Genomic DNA, 16332 nt, shown 5'->3' on the forward strand with positions numbered 1-16332 from the left:
GTAAGTGCAACCCTTGCATGAAATTCCCAAGGAGACCAAAGGAGGCTGTCAGATCCCCTGGAAGTGGAGTTATGGACGGTTAGCTGCCATGTGGATGCTAGGAATCAAACCCAAGTCTTCTGTAAGAGCAGCCAGTGCTCTTAATCACTGAGCCATCTTTCCAGTTCCCCTCTAGCTATAATACTATGAGAAACATCAGCTTTATGGTCAAGGAGGCCCAGATTGCTACCTGGTTTTAGTACTAGTTATATAACTGGGCATTTGGCTTCAATTCTCTGAGCCTCAGTTTCCTTATCTGGAAATGGGATCCAAACCCTTCCACTCAGTGTAGGGATGAGTTGCAGTAAAGCAGAGGTCAGCAAGCTTATTAAGATAAAGGCTATAGTGGTGGGAGGAGGGGATCAGGGGCACTTAGCTCAATGGTAAAGAGCTTGCCTAGCTTGTACAAGGCCCTGGATTTGAATCCCAGCACCACAGAATGAATGAATGAATGAATGAATGAATGAATGGCAAAAATTTCTGGCCTCCACTCAGACTGCTGATGCAGTAATTCTAGGGTGAGGACAGGTGAAGATTTTTCTAAATGTTCCCAGGTGCTGCTGCTGGGAACCAGGGATCATACTCTGAAAACCACTGACCTGGAAGATGAGAAACAGTACCTTGCCTAGAGGAGGGGTTCAACCCACTGGGCTTGCAGAAGAGACAAAATCTGCATTCTGTGTGCACTCCCACTTCCTGAGCCGTTCCCCAGGGCTGCCCCCATTCAGTCAGCAAGAGCTGAGCCCCACTGAACGTTTAGCCTTGGATTTTCTGGGATTAAGGCCTCCCTCACACTCTCCCCACTGTGAATAGTCAGATTTAGAGTATGGGGGCTGTGAACACTGAAATCATGGTGCACTTCCCCAGATGTCATCGGAAGTAAAACAACATTAAACCCTGGTCTGACCATATAAGGAAGTCCAACTGAGGGTGGATTTTTTTGCATGCTGGCCATTTTAAGTTGTCCCTCTCCCCTCAAATATCAAAAGCAACCTTCGAAATGTGTATTTTGAGACTGCACCTGCTTGGCTGGGACCCCAAGCATGTTCTTAATTGCCAGTGGGTAATCTAATAAGGAAGGAATGGGTCTCACCCCTACATTCCTTCCTCCATCCCCAAACCTGTCCCTCTGCACTGTCTCTTCCTGGGGAGACCTTCTGCCCTTAAGGTAGCTCCTCTGGACTGTTCTGCCATTTTAGCTACCTGACTCATTTATTGTTCTTTTTCATCCCCTCATCTTTTTTTTTCTCTACAGAACCCAGCCAAATGCACCATGGGTTCCTAGTGCCTAGGTTCCTAAGATGAACCCCTTGTAGCCCTGCTTTTGAGCAACTCCATCTCTGCCCCAGATTCATCCCTCCACCAACTTCCTTCTTGCCTGAGCCCATGACATGATCTTAGCACGGGACTTCCAGTCAGAAGGCTGAGGCTGGCACTCTGTCACTCACTAGCTGGGGGACAATGAGCAACTTAAAGCTCTTTTTTGAGCCAGGTATGGTCACTCATGCCTATAATCCCACCACTCAGATGGCAGAGGCAGAAGAGTCAGGAGTTCAATAACTTTGGACTATATAGCAAGACTCTGTCTCAAAAAAAACAAAACAGAGGCCTGGGGATGTAGATTAGTTGGTAGAGTGCTTGTCTGACATGCATGAAGGCCCAGAGCTCTGAGTTTGATCTTCAATACTATACAAAACCAGGCATGATGGTGCACACCTGGAATCACAGCACTTGAGAGGTGAAGGCAGGAGGATCAGAAGTTCAAGATCATCCTCAGCTATATAATGAGTTATGAGTTCATGGCCAGCCAGGATACAGGAGACCTTTTCTCAAAAAAAAAAAAAAAAAAAAAAAAAAAAAAGAAGCAGGACAATACTGGAAGACAAAGACAAAAACAAACAAAAACACACTCTCTAGGCTTTGAGTCTATCACCTTGAAAATAGTCCCCAATTTCTGCTTTCCATGTGTGCCTAGGGGTTCTGAAAGCTCAGGTCCAAATAGGACTTCATCCTATTCATCCTATGTATCCTCCATATGGTACAAATGAGGTGAACTAAGGACTGAGACAGTGCTAGATAAACTGTTTTGTGCCCACGTGCATGGATTTAGAATTACTTCAGACTGAGGCACCTGGGACATAGGCAGGCTGTGGGAAGGTCAGATCCCAGGGCTGGACTGTGTCCCAGGTGTGTGGACTTGAATAAGTCCCTGGGTTTGTTTCCTTACCTGTAAACAGAATCATGAATACTAACTTGGAACAAGAAAATGAGAGCTTTAGTGCAATGGAATCACAGCTCCCCCGACCCCACCTCTGCCCCCAATCATGTGCCAGGCACTGTGCTAAAAACTTTAGGCACTTAATCTCACAAAATCCCTTGGAAAGTAGGCCCCTGAAGGGCCTTGTACATGCTAAACACACATTACCCTACCACTGAACTATAACCTCAGACTTTTGCCCATTTTACAAATGAAGAAATGGGGTCACAGAGAGATAGTCACTTGTCTAAGGTTACACAGCCAGCAAGTGGTAGGAGCTGGAATTTGAACTCAAGAGGTCTCACTCTAAAGCCTGTATCTGATGCTCAGCACAGGTAAGAGGGTGGCATGGCTTAGCATCATTAAGGAATCTAGGAGTCAGCAGGGGAATTGCCCACCCTGGAACTGGGACTGGTAAGGATGTTTGTGGTGGGAAGCTGGGATTGAGAGATGCTCTCCCCTGGGGCACCCTGTTTTATCCCAGACAGGGAGAATGTCTTCCTCACATCCTGCCTGGTTTCTCAGGTCTAGCTGCCCCCCTCCTCTCCAGCAGGTTTGGGAGAAGGAGGCTTGGAGTTCCCCCATGCTAGACCCGGACAGATTCCTCATTTCTGGGGCTGGCCCTGTTGTGGAGGCCTGGAGTTATTAATAGTCACCTCCAGGGCTGTGTCACCCAGTGGGTGACTCAGGGCTCCAGGTCTAGCCCCCTTCCCCATTCTCCTGTAAGGGTTTTAGAGTCAATGACTCCAGGTCAGGGATCTGGGTGTCAGGGTTGTGCTTTCCTAAGGGGGGGGCACTTCCTGCTCTCTGCGTCCCCTCCTGGGTCTTTAGCTAAAGTCTCTTGTGGTATTAGAAGAAAGAGCTGGGGAAGTGAGGAAGGGGATGTGGTAACTAGAACCACTTCCTGCTATGGCTGTGTTGAAAACCAAGCTAGCCGCCAAGTTCCCCTTGATGGGGGCAGGTAAAGGAGGAAGTTGGGGGTAGGGAGAGAAGGGTCCTTGCTTGAATGGACTCCAGGAATCAAGCCCTTGTGGGTGCTGTCTCCCCAGTTGGTAAGAACCACCATTAGTTCTGAAGACAAAAGCCAGGTAGCAGTGCCCATCACTTAGACTACCTGCCAGGCACCCTTACAACAGGCCCACACAGGAGCACTGTTATTAGCACCGTTTTACATATGGGGAAAATGGTAGGTTATGTCAGTTACTAGAGACACAGTGAGTGGCAGAGCTGGAGCTCGAGCTTAGGTAACCTGGCTTCAGAGTGGGAGCGTTCAATTGTTCCTCCTAGTTGCCCTACATGCTGTCCTTGGCTTGTTCTGCGACTGTGCTGGGCCTCAGTCTGCACTATTGTGTAGATAGGTATATTCATTCGTGGTGTTTGTATCTATTCTAGCTTGTTTCTCCATTGTTGTGACAAAACGCTCTGACCACTACCAACTTGGGGAGGAAAGGGTTTATTTATCTTACATCTCCCAGGTCACAGTTCATCAGGGAGCCCAAGATAGGAATTCAGGGCAGGAACCTGGAGGCAGGAGCTGGAGCACAGGCCATGGAGGAATGCTGCTTACTGGCTTGCTCCCCTGGCCCCTGCTCAGTCTGCTTTCTTATGTAACACAGGTCCACCTGCTCAGGGGTGGCACCACTCACAGTGGGCTGGGCCCTCCCATATCACTCATCAAGAAGATTCCCTACAGGCATGGCCACAGGCCAGTCCTATGGAGGCAATTCACCTATTGAGGCTCCCTCTACCCAGGTGTGCTAAGTTAACACTAAAGCTATCCAGCACAGCCTGCATCCCTGGCCCCCACCAAACTTTTAAAGAAGAATTAGCAATTTTTCTCATTTAATTTATGGGGCTAGAGATGGTTCAGTGGTTAAGAGCACTGGCTGATCTTGCAGAGGACCCAGGTTTGGTTCTTAGCACCCATATGACAGCGAACAGCCATCTGTAATTCCAGTTTTGGGGGATCCGACACACTCTTCTTACCTCTGAGAGCATTTCATGACACAAATGCACTTACCTACACGAAGGAAATACATTCATAGACATAAAATAAAAATAGCAAATAAAATATTTTTAAATGTAATTTATTACATTTTATTGATTTTTGTTTATGTATTGTGGGCATGCATGTGCCACTGTGTGCATGTGGAGGTCAGAGGACAACTTGTGGAAGTTATTTCTTTCCTTTTGCCATGTGGGTTCCAGGGATTGAATTCAGATCCTTGGGCTTGGTGATAAGTGCTTTTACCTGTTGAGCCATCATACTGGCCTTCTGGACTAATTATTTATTTAGTCTCTCCCCTACTGGACTGTCAATCCCATGAACAAGGAGATAAAAGGTCACCACTGTAGCCTTTTCTCCTTATCTATCTATCTATCTATCTATCTATCTATCTATCTATCTATCTATCTGTCTGTCTGTCTGTCTGTCTGTCTGTCTGTCTGTCTATCTATCTATCTATCTATCTATCTATCTATCTATCATCTATCTATCTATTTATTTTTTGAGTCAGGGTCTCATGTAGTCCAGACTGGCTTCGAACTTGCTAAGTAATCAAGGATGATGTTGGACTTCTGATGAGTGCTGAGCTGTAGCACACTGTCTCATAAAACTCATCAATCATTTGTTGGATATGTTTTATTTGAAAAAAAAATTTTTGGTCTTTTTGAGACAAGGTAGCTCCAGCTGACCTGGAACTCACTACGTAGATGAGGCTGGCCTTGAGCTCACAGGGATCCACCTGCCTCTGCCTCCCAAGTGCTGGGATTGAAAGTTGGCGCCACCATGCCTGGCCTGTTTTATTTATTTTGAGACAGCATCTTGTGTGGCCTAGGCTGGCCTCATACTTACTATGAGGGGAGACTGGCCTTGAGCTCTGATCACCTTGCTTCTACCTCCCAAGTGTTGAGATTACAGTTATGGGCCACCATGACTATCTAGTTGAACAGTCATTAAAGATTTGAGGATCATCACCAATGATTTGAGTATCCAATGAAACTTTTGAATCATTTACAAAAAAAAAAAAATCAACACACACCAGGGGTTCTTCCCCTCCCACTCACCCAAGGAACATTTGGCAATGTTTGGCAACATTGCTGGTTGTCACAACTGGCAGGGGGGAGGTGCTACTGGCATCTAGTAGGAAGAGAGGCTGAGGGTGCTGCTAGACACAATGCAGTGCCCAAGGCACTAAACAGAGAACGATCAGCTCCAAGTACCAAGAGTGCCAAACTGGAGAAAAGGAGTGAACAGTACAGATATGACACACGGCACAGACATGACATAGAGTATACATGTGACACACAGCACAGACGTAACCTACAGTGTGGATGTGACATATGGCATAGATATTACACACAGCACAGATGTGACATACAGTATACAAGTGACATACAGCACGGATATGACATAATACAGAGACAAGACACCCACACATAGGACATAGTCAGCATAATAGATGGCGAGTTAAGGATATGGCTCATAGATTCTTCTAAACTCATGTCTGGCTCTTACTTAGTTTCCATTTCTAAAATTGTGCTGCTCTTTGACCTCCACACTCCTAAATCTGTGACATACTTGCCCTGGATCTCTCGTCATTAACATCTGATCCCCCCAAACCCAGAGCGTCTGACCGTGTCTGAGTGACTGTCAGGGGGTAAGAGGAGAAGGGTGCAAGCTTTAAGGCCCTAGCAACCTGCTTCTTTCATCTGTTTCTACTTTGGTCTGCTCAGTTCCCTAGAAATGATAACAAAGATAAAAAACTTCAGAACCAGACTGCCCAAGACTTGAATCCTGGCTCTGTATCAAGTCACTGTATGATCACTGGCAAGTCCCTTGATTGCTCTGAGCCTCAGTTTCCTATTCCAAAAAAGGATTACATATCAAACCTACCTCATAAGCTAAGCACGGTGGTGCACACTTATAGTATCAGCAGTTGGGATGCTGAGGCAGGAGATGAGAAGTTCAATACAAACCTGAGCTGCATAGTGAGATCCTGTCTCAATAAACCCAGGGTGGGTTGGGAGATGGCTCAGTGAGTAAGAGCATTTGTTGCACAAGCATGAAGACCTGTGTTTGGATCCCCAGCACACATGTTAAAAAACTGGGCATAGTCATCAGTGTCCATAACCCCAGCACTGAGGAGAGGGGCACTCAGAAATGGGAGGATTTCTAGGGCTTGTTGGAGGCTAGCTGATCTAAAAAACAGTCAATTCCAGGTTCAGTGAGAGACCTGTCTCAAGGGGATAAGGAAGACAGCATTACAGAGTAGGATACCCAACGATCTCCTCTGGCCTAGGCATGTATGGGTCTGTGCATCTGCACACACATTTACACACCCGTATACTCCCACAAACAAGCAAACAAACAAAAAACAAGGGCTAGGAATAGAGTATTGTAGAGTGTTTGCTTAGCATGTGCAAGGCCCTAAGTTTGATTTTCAACACACACACACACACACACACACACACACACACACGGGTGAGGGGATAGAGAGAACAAGGTTTATTCATTAGGAAAGTATTTAAAGTGCTGGGCACATAGTAGGCCCTGTCAACACAGCTTATGGAAGGCAAATATAGGTCCTGTTCCACCAGGGCTGTGGAGGGAAGGAGGAAGGCTGCTGGCTGTTGGTGAGACTGTGCAGAAGTGTTCCTGGATAGTCAGGGCTGGAAAAGTGGAAGGTCAGGTGAAAACTTCTCAGTCCAGGAAGAGGAAGGCATGTGCTCCTGTTATCTAGGCCTTAGAGCCAAAGCCCCCAGGCTCCTGATTCTGTAACAATCCCAACTGTGGCCTCTAGGTGGTTTAAAGGAATCAGGGCCATCAGTTGAGGACCTCCACTGGGCTAAAAGCATTTTGTGTGTTTTTTGAGTTTTATCTCATTTTATCCTCACATCGATTTAGGGACAAAAGGCCTTTTTTTTTTTTTTTTTTTAATAGCAAAGGAAGCACACTCAGACATTTGCCTGAGGCCCAAAGGAAGGGCGAAGCTTCTGTGGGTTCTCCTACGTGCAGGAGCTCCCCTTTACTACCCTGAGGAGTCGGCTGGTCAAAGATAAGGGGCTTGCCCAGTGGAATTCCCCATTCCTGCCTCACTCCTTCTGCTTCCAGATGGGAGGAGAGGAAGCTGAGTCAAGGACCATTTCAGGGAGATGAGAGGACAGAGCCCTCAGAGTGGGGAGGGGCTGGAGGTTGAACTAGAAAGGGGGTGTCTCAGAAGGACAAGAAGGGGGAATCTTGGAGTCTTTTAGCCCTCCAGGAGGATGTCCACCTGGACCTTCAGACTGAGGGTTAAGGGAGTCCCCCAGCCTGGACACCCTCCCTCCGTTTCCCACAAACTCTGCAGTTTGTAAAACTCAATCCCTCCCCTGGGTGCTGTGGTTTCCTGCGGGTCTGGGGTCCTGCCTGACTTGGCAGTCGGGACTGTGGGCAGGGGTGAAAGGAGGAGGTGACATAAGGCCTTTCTTGGGGCTTCCTAACACACACACACACACACACACACACACACACCCTGAGTCAGCACTTGCCTGGAGGGGAGGGGCGGGGTCACTGATTCAGTTTTGTGCCTCTTTAAAGCCCCTGGAAAGGCAGCTGCAGCCAGACACTGCCACCCTCACCATGAACCCCTGGCAGCCCCTGACCTCAGTGTTCCTGGTTCTAGGCTGCTGCTCTGCCGCCCCTCACGGGCACCAGTCTACTTTTGTGGTCTTCCCCCGGGATCTGAGAACCACCAATCTCACCGACTCGCAGCTGGCACAGGTAGAAAAAGGCCCCAGTGGAGAGTTGGGGAGGATTGTCCAGGAAGATGCCCAGTATCCTGAGAAAGCATGGAGTCTCAAGATAATTTCCAGATGTGTGTGGGGGAGGGGTAAAGGAATGTCTGGAGCAACAGGTGTCCAAGGTTAGGTACTATGGGGTTGCTGTGGAGGCTTTGGGCAGTGATAAACAGAAATGGACAGCTGCAAGTTTTCTGGGGCAATGGGATGTCAGAGGCCACTTTGGAGGGTTCTGGAGTATGCACACATTGGGAGTTAAATCCCAGAGGGCCCGTGGAGTAGGCATGGTTCAGATCACCTGGGGTGGGAAGGAGCTATGGTATCCACAGGAAGGGTAGAGGAGATTCTTGGCTGCTGCAGGAAGATCTGGTGTCTTGTGATTAGAGTCCCTAAGCATGTGGAGTGACAGTCTTGGTTCAAGGAAATGGTGCCAGTACTCTTGTATGTCTTTGCCCCTCCACCCATAGGAATACCTGTTCCGATATGGTTACACCCGGGTTGCTGAGATGCAAGGAGAGAAGCTATCCCTGCGGCCAGCACTACTGCTCCTTCAGAAGCAGCTGTCCCTGCCCCAGACTGGAGAGCTAGACAGCAAAACCCTAGAGGCTATTCGTACCCCACGCTGTGGTGTCCCAGACCTGGGCAAATTCCAAACCTTCGAGGGTGACCTCAAGTGGCACCACACCAACATCACTTACTGGTGAGATGCTGGGTTCGAAGATGGCTGGGGTGGGACTGGAGGTCAGTCTGCACCTCTGCTTGATTGAACATAACTTGTCCTAGTAACCCAAATACTCCCGTCAGGGTCATTTAGAAGTCTAAAGGCGGGGAGGGGGCGATGCTCCTGAAGGCACTTTATGTTTGAAAGCCGCATCCGCAGGGAGCTCTGGAAATGTTGAAGACTGAGGAGGCGTCCGTGTAGCTGCCGTCCCGCCCCAACTTAAGCTGATCACGCCCTCTCCGCTTGCTTTTCACCTACAGGATCCAAAACTACTCGGAAGACTTGCCGCGAGACGTGATCGATGACGCCTTCGCTCGCGCCTTCGCGGTGTGGAGCGCAGTGACACCGCTCACCTTCACCCGCGTGTACAGTCGTGACGCAGACATCGTCATCCAGTTTGGTGTCGCGGGTGAGAACTCCCGGGCAGGACATGGGAGGGAAGACCACGGAGAGCCTAGAGGGTATAGCAGATCAGCCCTTTGGCCTGCTTCGGCATCCTTGGCCGCCGCCCACCCGAATGGCAACCTCTCCTGTGGTACAGGGGCAGCGCCGCGGAGCAAGGCCTGGAGAGCTGCGCTCAGGGGGATCCAGCCGGCTGTCAGTCTCTGGTCCTTGAAGAGAGCAAACTCTACGCAACTGTAGTTGGCTGACTCTCTTCCTCTCCATCTGCTTCTGCAGAGCACGGAGACGGGTATCCCTTCGACGGGAAGGATGGGCTCCTGGCACACGCGTTTCCTCCTGGCCCCGGGATTCAGGGTGATGCCCACTTCGACGATGAAGAACTGTGGTCGCTGGGCAAAGGCGTTGGTGAGATCCTGAGCGGCCTTGGCGTCTCTCCTCCTTTCTTCTTGCTTCTTTCTCACCCATCGCCAGCCACCCTGACTCACCCTCCGCTTCTTCCTACAGTGGTTCCCACACACTTTGGAAACGCTAATGGTGCCCCGTGTCACTTCCCCTTCACCTTCGAGGGCCGCTCCTACTTGGCCTGCACCACAGATGGCCGCACGGATGGGACACCTTGGTGCAGCACCACCGCGGACTATGACACAGACCGCCAGTTTGGCTTCTGCCCCAGCGAGAGTGAGTGTGGGGTTGTGGGGCGGGTTGCAGGCACCTGGGCACCCAGAATCTCAGGTTCGAATCCCAACTTTGTCGCTAGTGCTGTGCGGCCAAGTCACTTTTCCCTTTCTCTGGGCCCAGTTTCCTCATCTGTGAAATAAGAGGGCCCCAGATGGCCTATGTCATACTTTGGGGTAATAGTATGGGTCTCCCCAGGACTCTACACTGAACATGGCAATGGGGACGGGAAACCCTGTGTGTTTCCATTCACCTTCGACGGCCGTTCCTACTCTGCCTGCACCACTGAAGGTCGTTCGGATGGCTACCGCTGGTGTGCTACCACCCCCAACTACGACCAGGATAAACTCTATGGCTTCTGCCCTACCCGAGGTACTTCTGCCCTGCCTACCAGGTTCAGCCCTGCTCCCCCCAACCCAATCTTCTTCCTCCCATCTGCCATCACCACATCCCCTCCTCCTGAATGGGCAACGACTCAGCTGTGGACTTTTTCCTTTAGCCTGCAGACTCTTTCTTGGTCTTGTGCCCTAGGCTCAGCCCATTCACCTTTCCTGGTCACTGCAACTGCCTCCTAGGCTTAAAAAATAGGCCACCAAGATTCTCTAGCCTATCCCTTCACTGGGCCCACCCCTCATATCCTATTTGATTCACCCACCTGGCTCTCTTTATCACTATGTCTCTCCAGCTGACGCCACTGTGATTGGTGGCAACTCCGCAGGCAAGCTGTGCAAATTCCCCTTCATCTTCCTGGGCAAGGAGTACTCCACCTGTACCAGCGAGGGCCGAACTGATGGGCGCCTTTGGTGCGCCACCACCTCCAACTTCGACAGCGACAAGAAGTGGGGTTTCTGCCCTGATCAAGGTGGGTAGGCTTCCGATGCTCCAGGGTGGGGTTCACAGCAACCCCTGACAGTGGTGGTGGTGGAATGGCTAGGGCTGGGGCTTTGGTCAGATGTTCGAATCCCAGGCTCCTCTTTCCTTCCAGGATACAGCCTTTTCCTGGTGGCAGCACATGAGTTTGGCCACGCACTGGGCTTGGATCATTCGACAGTGCCAGAGGCGCTCATGTATCCCATGTACCGCTTCCTTGAGGGCTCCCCTCTGCATGAGGATGATGTGAGAGGCATCCAGCATCTCTATGGTGAGGCTGGAGGGCAGGGATGGAGGAGCAGAGTGGGGGATGTGACTCAGCCATAGGACTGAGGGAAGAGTTGGACAGGGCCTGAGTGCAGTTGCCACCTCAGTTGCTGCCTTGGGAGTGCTCTGAGATGCCACTCTAGAGAAAGGTAGATGTGGGTTCAAAAGCCAGTCTAGGGTGGGCATGTAACTTAGTGGTCAGAGTACTTGCCAAATATTGCTAGGCATGCATGAAGCGCTGGGTTTGATAGGCAGGGCGTGGGGTAGTCCAGCCACTTCATAGGTGACTTTAAATATGTCAGGTCACCCTTTAATTCCCTCCTATATAAGATGGGGTAACAATAGTACATCTCTCATGAGGTTTTGAAAGGGTTAAATGAATTAGAATGATACTTGGCTATAGGAAGCACCATGTGCATGTTCCATATTTAAATTTGTATTATCATCACTTACCCTGATATCAAAACTCCTTGAACATAAATATTTTTAATTGTTATTATTATTTTGTGTGTATGAGTATATTGCCTGCATGTATGTAAGTGCACCCATGTCATGCAGTGCCTGAAGAGGTCAGAAGAGAGCTTCAGAATCCCCTGGAACTGGCATTACAAACGGTTGTTAACTGCCATGTGGGTGCTGGGAATTGAACCTAGGTCCTCTACAAGAGCAGCCAGTGGTCTTAACTGTTGAGCCATCTCTCCAGCTCCCATCTGGTTTTCTTTTAAATGGGGATTTGGAGTGGGTATGGTGTTGCAAACCTGTAATGCCGGCACTCAAGGGATGAGGAAGGAAGATTACCATGAGTTTGAGGTCAGCCTGGACTATATAATGAGACCGTGTCTCAAGAAAAAGGTATATGTTGGGGATATTAAAGAACCTAATTCATAGTCTTTCTATGAAGGTCAAATGAACCAATTTTGTGAGTTTTATAAAGTTTACAGCATTGTCTAACATGGTGAGCACTCAAAAGACACTCTCCTACCCTGGCTTAGAAGAGGGGGGAGAGTCTGTCCTTAGGACCCAGCCCAGATCTTGACAGAGCCCAGGACTGGGTAGTTATGGCTTGATGTATGTATGGGAAATGGCCTGCTTGTAGCTTAGAGGGGAGGCAGGCTCCAGGTTCAAATGAGGAGAAGGGTGCACCAGTGCAGGCCTCACTGCTAGGCTTGGGACACAGAGAAATGTTGAATAAGAGTGTTTTACCTGATGCTTCTTTTTAGGTCCTGGCCCTAAGCCTGACCCAAGGCCTCCAGCCACAACCACAGCTCAACCACAGCCCACAGTTCCTCCTACTGTCTGCCCCACTGCACCTCCGACTGCCTACCCCTCTGAGCAGCCCACGGTTGGCCCTACAGGTGCCCCCTCAGCTGGCCCTACAGGTCCCCCCACTGCTGGCCCTTCTGAGGCTCCTACAGTGTCTTTGGGTCCAGCAGACAATCCCTGCAACGTGAATATTTTCGACGCCATCACGGAAATTCAGGGTTCTTTGCATTTCTTCAAGAATGGGTGAGCAGGAGGGATGTGTGGATGGGAGAGGGGGTTTGGAGAGGGACCTGCCCAGGCCTCCCACCCACTTTTCTCCCCAGTCCAAGGCTATTTCCTTTCTCCTCAGCCGGTACTGGAAGTTCTCAGAGCTCAGAGGACGCCAGCTGCAGGGCCCGTTTCTCATTGCCCGCTCGTGGCCGGCTTTGCCAGCTAAGCTGGACTCCGCGTTTGAGGACCCACAGTCCAAGAAGATTTTCTTCTTCTCTGGTTAGTTTCCTCCTCTCTAGCCGTCCATTCCTCAATACCTACCAGTTTAGGGCACAATCCATGACAGGCTCTGCGACTAGAAAGGGGCGCTCCCTCATGGTGGGCAATTTACAATGTAACACTTTTTTAAAAAATTAATATTTTTATTATTTTTATTTTATGTGTACGAGTGTATTGCCTGCATGTGTTTAAGTGCACCTGTGTCGTGCAATGTCCCCGGAGGTCAGAAAAGGGCATCGGATCCTCTGGAACTGGAGTTACGATGGTTGTTAGCTGCCCTGTGGGATCTGGGAATCGAACCTGGATCCTCTGCAAGAGCAGCCAGTGCTCTGAATCGCTGAGCCATCTCTCCAGCCCCCGCAATTTCATATTTATTGGGCAGGGGGTATTGAATTTCGGCGGTGTGCTCCTTGGGTGACATCCTAGACTAGGCCTAGCTGGCTTCTTCCTCCAAGAGCCTGTGCCCCGCCCTCCTGTCCCCAGCCCAGCGTGGTCTTTCTTCTTCGCAGGGCGCCAAGTGTGGGTGTACACAGGCCAGTCGGTTCTGGGCCCGAGGCGCCTGGACAAGCTGGGTCTCGGCTCGGGGGTGACCCAAGTCACCGGGGTCGTCCGGCATCGCGGGGGAAAGGCGCTGCTGTTCAGCGGGGAGCGTGTCTGGAGGTGAGAGCGCGCGGCGGCCGGCAGGGGGCGCCCCGGCGCCGTGCACCCTCATATTCTTCTTCTCCTCCCCCCCCCCCCCCCCCCCGCCCGGCTCATCACCTGCCTGCGGGCCGCCTTCCTGCAGGTTCAACTTGAAGACGCAGACCGTGGATCCCCAGAGCGTCACTAGCCTGGACAGGGTGTTCTCCGGGGTGCCCCGGAACGCGCACGACGTCTTTCAGTACCGAGGTGAGGGCCGCGCGCTGCGGAGTGTCTCTCCTTGAGAGCCCGCCCATGCTGGGCTCCCCTGACTTAGTGATTGGCCAGTTCCCCAGCAGGAGAGAACGGGTCCTTGAAGATTGAGGAAAATGCCCCCAGCACGCAGGATTCCTGTAGAGAGCGTCCCTAGGTCATAGAGCCAGTTTTAAGATCCTAATTTCTTATATATAAAAAAAAAAAAAAGTATTTCGGTGTATGTGTTTGCCTGCATGCATGTAAGTCCAGTGCATGCATGGAATAACTCGAAGAGGGCGTTGGATCCCATGGAGCTGGAGTTACAGCTGGTTGTGAACTGCCATGTGGGTGCTTGGAACCCAACGCTGGTCCTCTGGAAGAGCAAGACGTGCTTTTAACCTCTGAGCCATCTCTCCAACCCCTAAGATTTTATTTTATTTTGTATTTTTGTGTGTGTTTGTGTGCTTATTCTTCTGGAAGCTCTTTCCCTTCAGCAAAGAGCACAGTATGCAAAAAGGCCCATTCCTTTATCAGGCAATAGTTATCAATGGCCTATAATATGCAGGCCACCACTGAGAATACAGCGAGAGATAGGACAGTTTTAGCTGTCTTTGGGTAAGTCCCTGCTACTTCTATTTTATTGGGTTTTTTATATTTTGTTTTTAAATTTTTATTTATTTTATTTTATGTGTATGAGTGTATTGCCTGCATGTATATAAGTGCACCTGTGTTGTGTAATGTCCACGGAGGTCAGAAGATGGCATCCGATCCCTTGGAACCGGAATTATGGACGGTTGTTAGCTGCTCTGTGGGTGCTGGGAACTGAACCCAGGTCCTTTGCAAGAGCAGCCAGTGCTCTTAACCACTTACCCATCTCTCCAGCCCCACTGCTGGAGTCAGTTTCCCCATCTGTAAACAGCACTGTGTTTGCTTCCTCTTTTCCACTACGCATATTCATCAGTTGACAAGGTCTGCTGATTCCAAGGCCCAAATCTCTCCCGAATCTATCGTTTTCAACCGTCTCCTCTACACCTTCTCCCTCCAAGCTACACTGGCTGTCTAGTAACCTTTAACATATTCTGTGAGAGTGGGGAGGAGTTAGGAGTGGAAGGCAGTGGTCTGAGGGTGACCGCAGACACATTCCAAGGTGGAAGACAGGACCATGATCTGACCTCCACTGGCGTACCTCCTCCTCCTCCTCCTCCTCCTCCTCCTCCTCTTCCTCCTCCTCCTCCTGGCATTCACTCTATTCCACCTGTGCTGGCTGCTCTTTGGACAGATCAGGGTCATTCTTAGCTTAGGGCCTCTGTGCCAGTTGTTCCCTCCATTTGGAAGGCCTTTCCCCTGAATTGTCACCTGGCTGCCTCTCTCTCAGCCTTCAGGCTTCAATACTTAGGTCACCATTTCAGAGTTTGTTCTTGTTTCTTGTTATTCACTCACCCGTTTTTATTTCGTCCTGTTTCTTGAAATCATGTCTATTTTTTTTTTCCTGCTGCAATCCTAATGCCTCCAACAGGGCTTGGCACATAGCAGGTACTCAGTAAACATTTGTTGAATGAATGACTTGTCTAATGAATGAATGTTGGATGAGTTGTTCTGAACATTAAAATAGGCCACCCATCCAGTCATCTACTCATTCACTCACAATCTGTTTATGGAGTACCTACTATGCACCAGACTTTGTACCAGTACTTTGAGCATAAGTTCTGTGCCCTTCAGCATTTTACAGCAGGTAGAGGAGATGAAAGTGTTGTGTGAAAACTGAGGAAAGATCTAGAAAGGCCAGGAAGGGGGGTTGTAAAGATCTTGCTTCTGTGTCTGTAGACAAGTATAGAAATCACCTCATTCATGTCTCCCTGTTCCCTACAGAGAAAGTCTACTTCTGCCAGGACCGCTTTTTCTGGCGCGTGACTTCCTGGAACGAGGTGAACCAGGTGGACCAAGTGGGCTATGTGACCTATGACATCCTGCAGTGCCGTGAGGACTAGGGTCCCATTTTGCTTCAGCAGTGCAGTGCGAGTGTCTGGGGACTCCTCCAGTGGGAAAGGAGCCAGTTTGCTGGATACAAACTGGTGGTCTCTTCTAGAGGATGGGGAGGAGGGCTGGGCCCTCTCTTCACACCTTTTTTTGTTGGACTATTTCTAATAAACAATGATTCTCTAACCTTTACCAGCTACTTTAAAATATTTATTTATGATCGTGTGTGTATATGATATGTGTGTTATGGTGTGCACATGGAAGTCAGAGGACAACTTTATGGAGTCAGTTTTCTTCTTCCAGTTTTTAAAAAAAATTATTTTATTATTATTATTTTTTATGTGTATGAGTGTATTGCCTGCATGTATGTGAGTGCACCCGTGTCATGCAGTGCTGCAGAGGTCAGAAGAGGGTGTCAGATTCCCCTGGAACTGGAGTTAAGGATGGTTTGTAGCCACCATGAGCGTGCTGGGAATTGAACCTGGGTCCTCTGCAAGAGCAGGCAGTGCTCTTAACTGCTGAGCCATCTCTCCAGCCCCTCCTTCCAGTTTTATGTGGGATCTTGGGGTTGAAGTCAGACTTTCAGAGCAAGTGCTTCACCTGCTAAGCCATCTTGCTGACCTGAGCCACTTTTAAAAAAATTTATGTATACATTCCTGTTCATGTATGCATGCATGTATTAATTGATAGAGTGCTTACTGTGTGCCAGGCAGTGCTCTAA

The 16332-nt window shown here is 49.6% G+C and overlaps 1 protein-coding gene across 2 annotated transcripts; it reads left to right on the top strand.

Annotated features, from left to right (window-relative positions):
• Positions 1-7916: 7916 nt before the first annotated feature.
• Mmp9 (matrix metallopeptidase 9) lies at positions 7917-15789 on the top strand. 2 transcript variants are annotated; one of them, XM_008854607.2, is made up of 13 exons: positions 7917-8057; positions 8542-8774; positions 9056-9204; positions 9474-9602; positions 9702-9875; positions 10071-10244; positions 10558-10734; positions 10858-11013; positions 12230-12515; positions 12622-12761; positions 13271-13421; positions 13546-13649; positions 15504-15789. In XM_008854607.2, exons 1-13 carry the CDS (start codon positions 7917-7919, stop codon positions 15620-15622), a joined length of 2133 nt encoding a protein of 710 aa, XP_008852829.1. In that variant the 3' UTR covers positions 15623-15789. The 2 variants fall into 2 exon arrangements, with proteins under 2 accessions (XP_008852829.1, XP_029412783.1); XM_029556923.1 differs by having other exon boundaries at positions 10591-10734.
• Positions 15790-16332: the final 543 nt, after the last annotated feature.

The sequence above is a fragment of the Nannospalax galili genome, unplaced genomic scaffold (assembly GCF_000622305.1).
Source record: "Nannospalax galili isolate Female #2095 unplaced genomic scaffold, S.galili_v1.0 scaffold2227, whole genome shotgun sequence".
In the NCBI taxonomy this organism is placed as follows: Eukaryota; Metazoa; Chordata; class Mammalia; order Rodentia; family Spalacidae; genus Nannospalax; species Nannospalax galili.

Coding starts and splice junctions, on each gene's coding strand:
- Mmp9 (XM_008854607.2), top strand. CDS start 7,917: ATGAACCCCTGGCAGCCCCTGACCTCAGTGTTCCTGGTTCTAGGCTGC. Junction 9,205..9,473: donor CATCCAGTTTGGTGTCGCGG/GTGAGAACTCCC, acceptor CTGCTTCTGCAG/AGCACGGAGACGGGTATCCC. Junction 10,245..10,557: donor TGGCTTCTGCCCTACCCGAG/GTACTTCTGCCC, acceptor ATGTCTCTCCAG/CTGACGCCACTGTGATTGGT.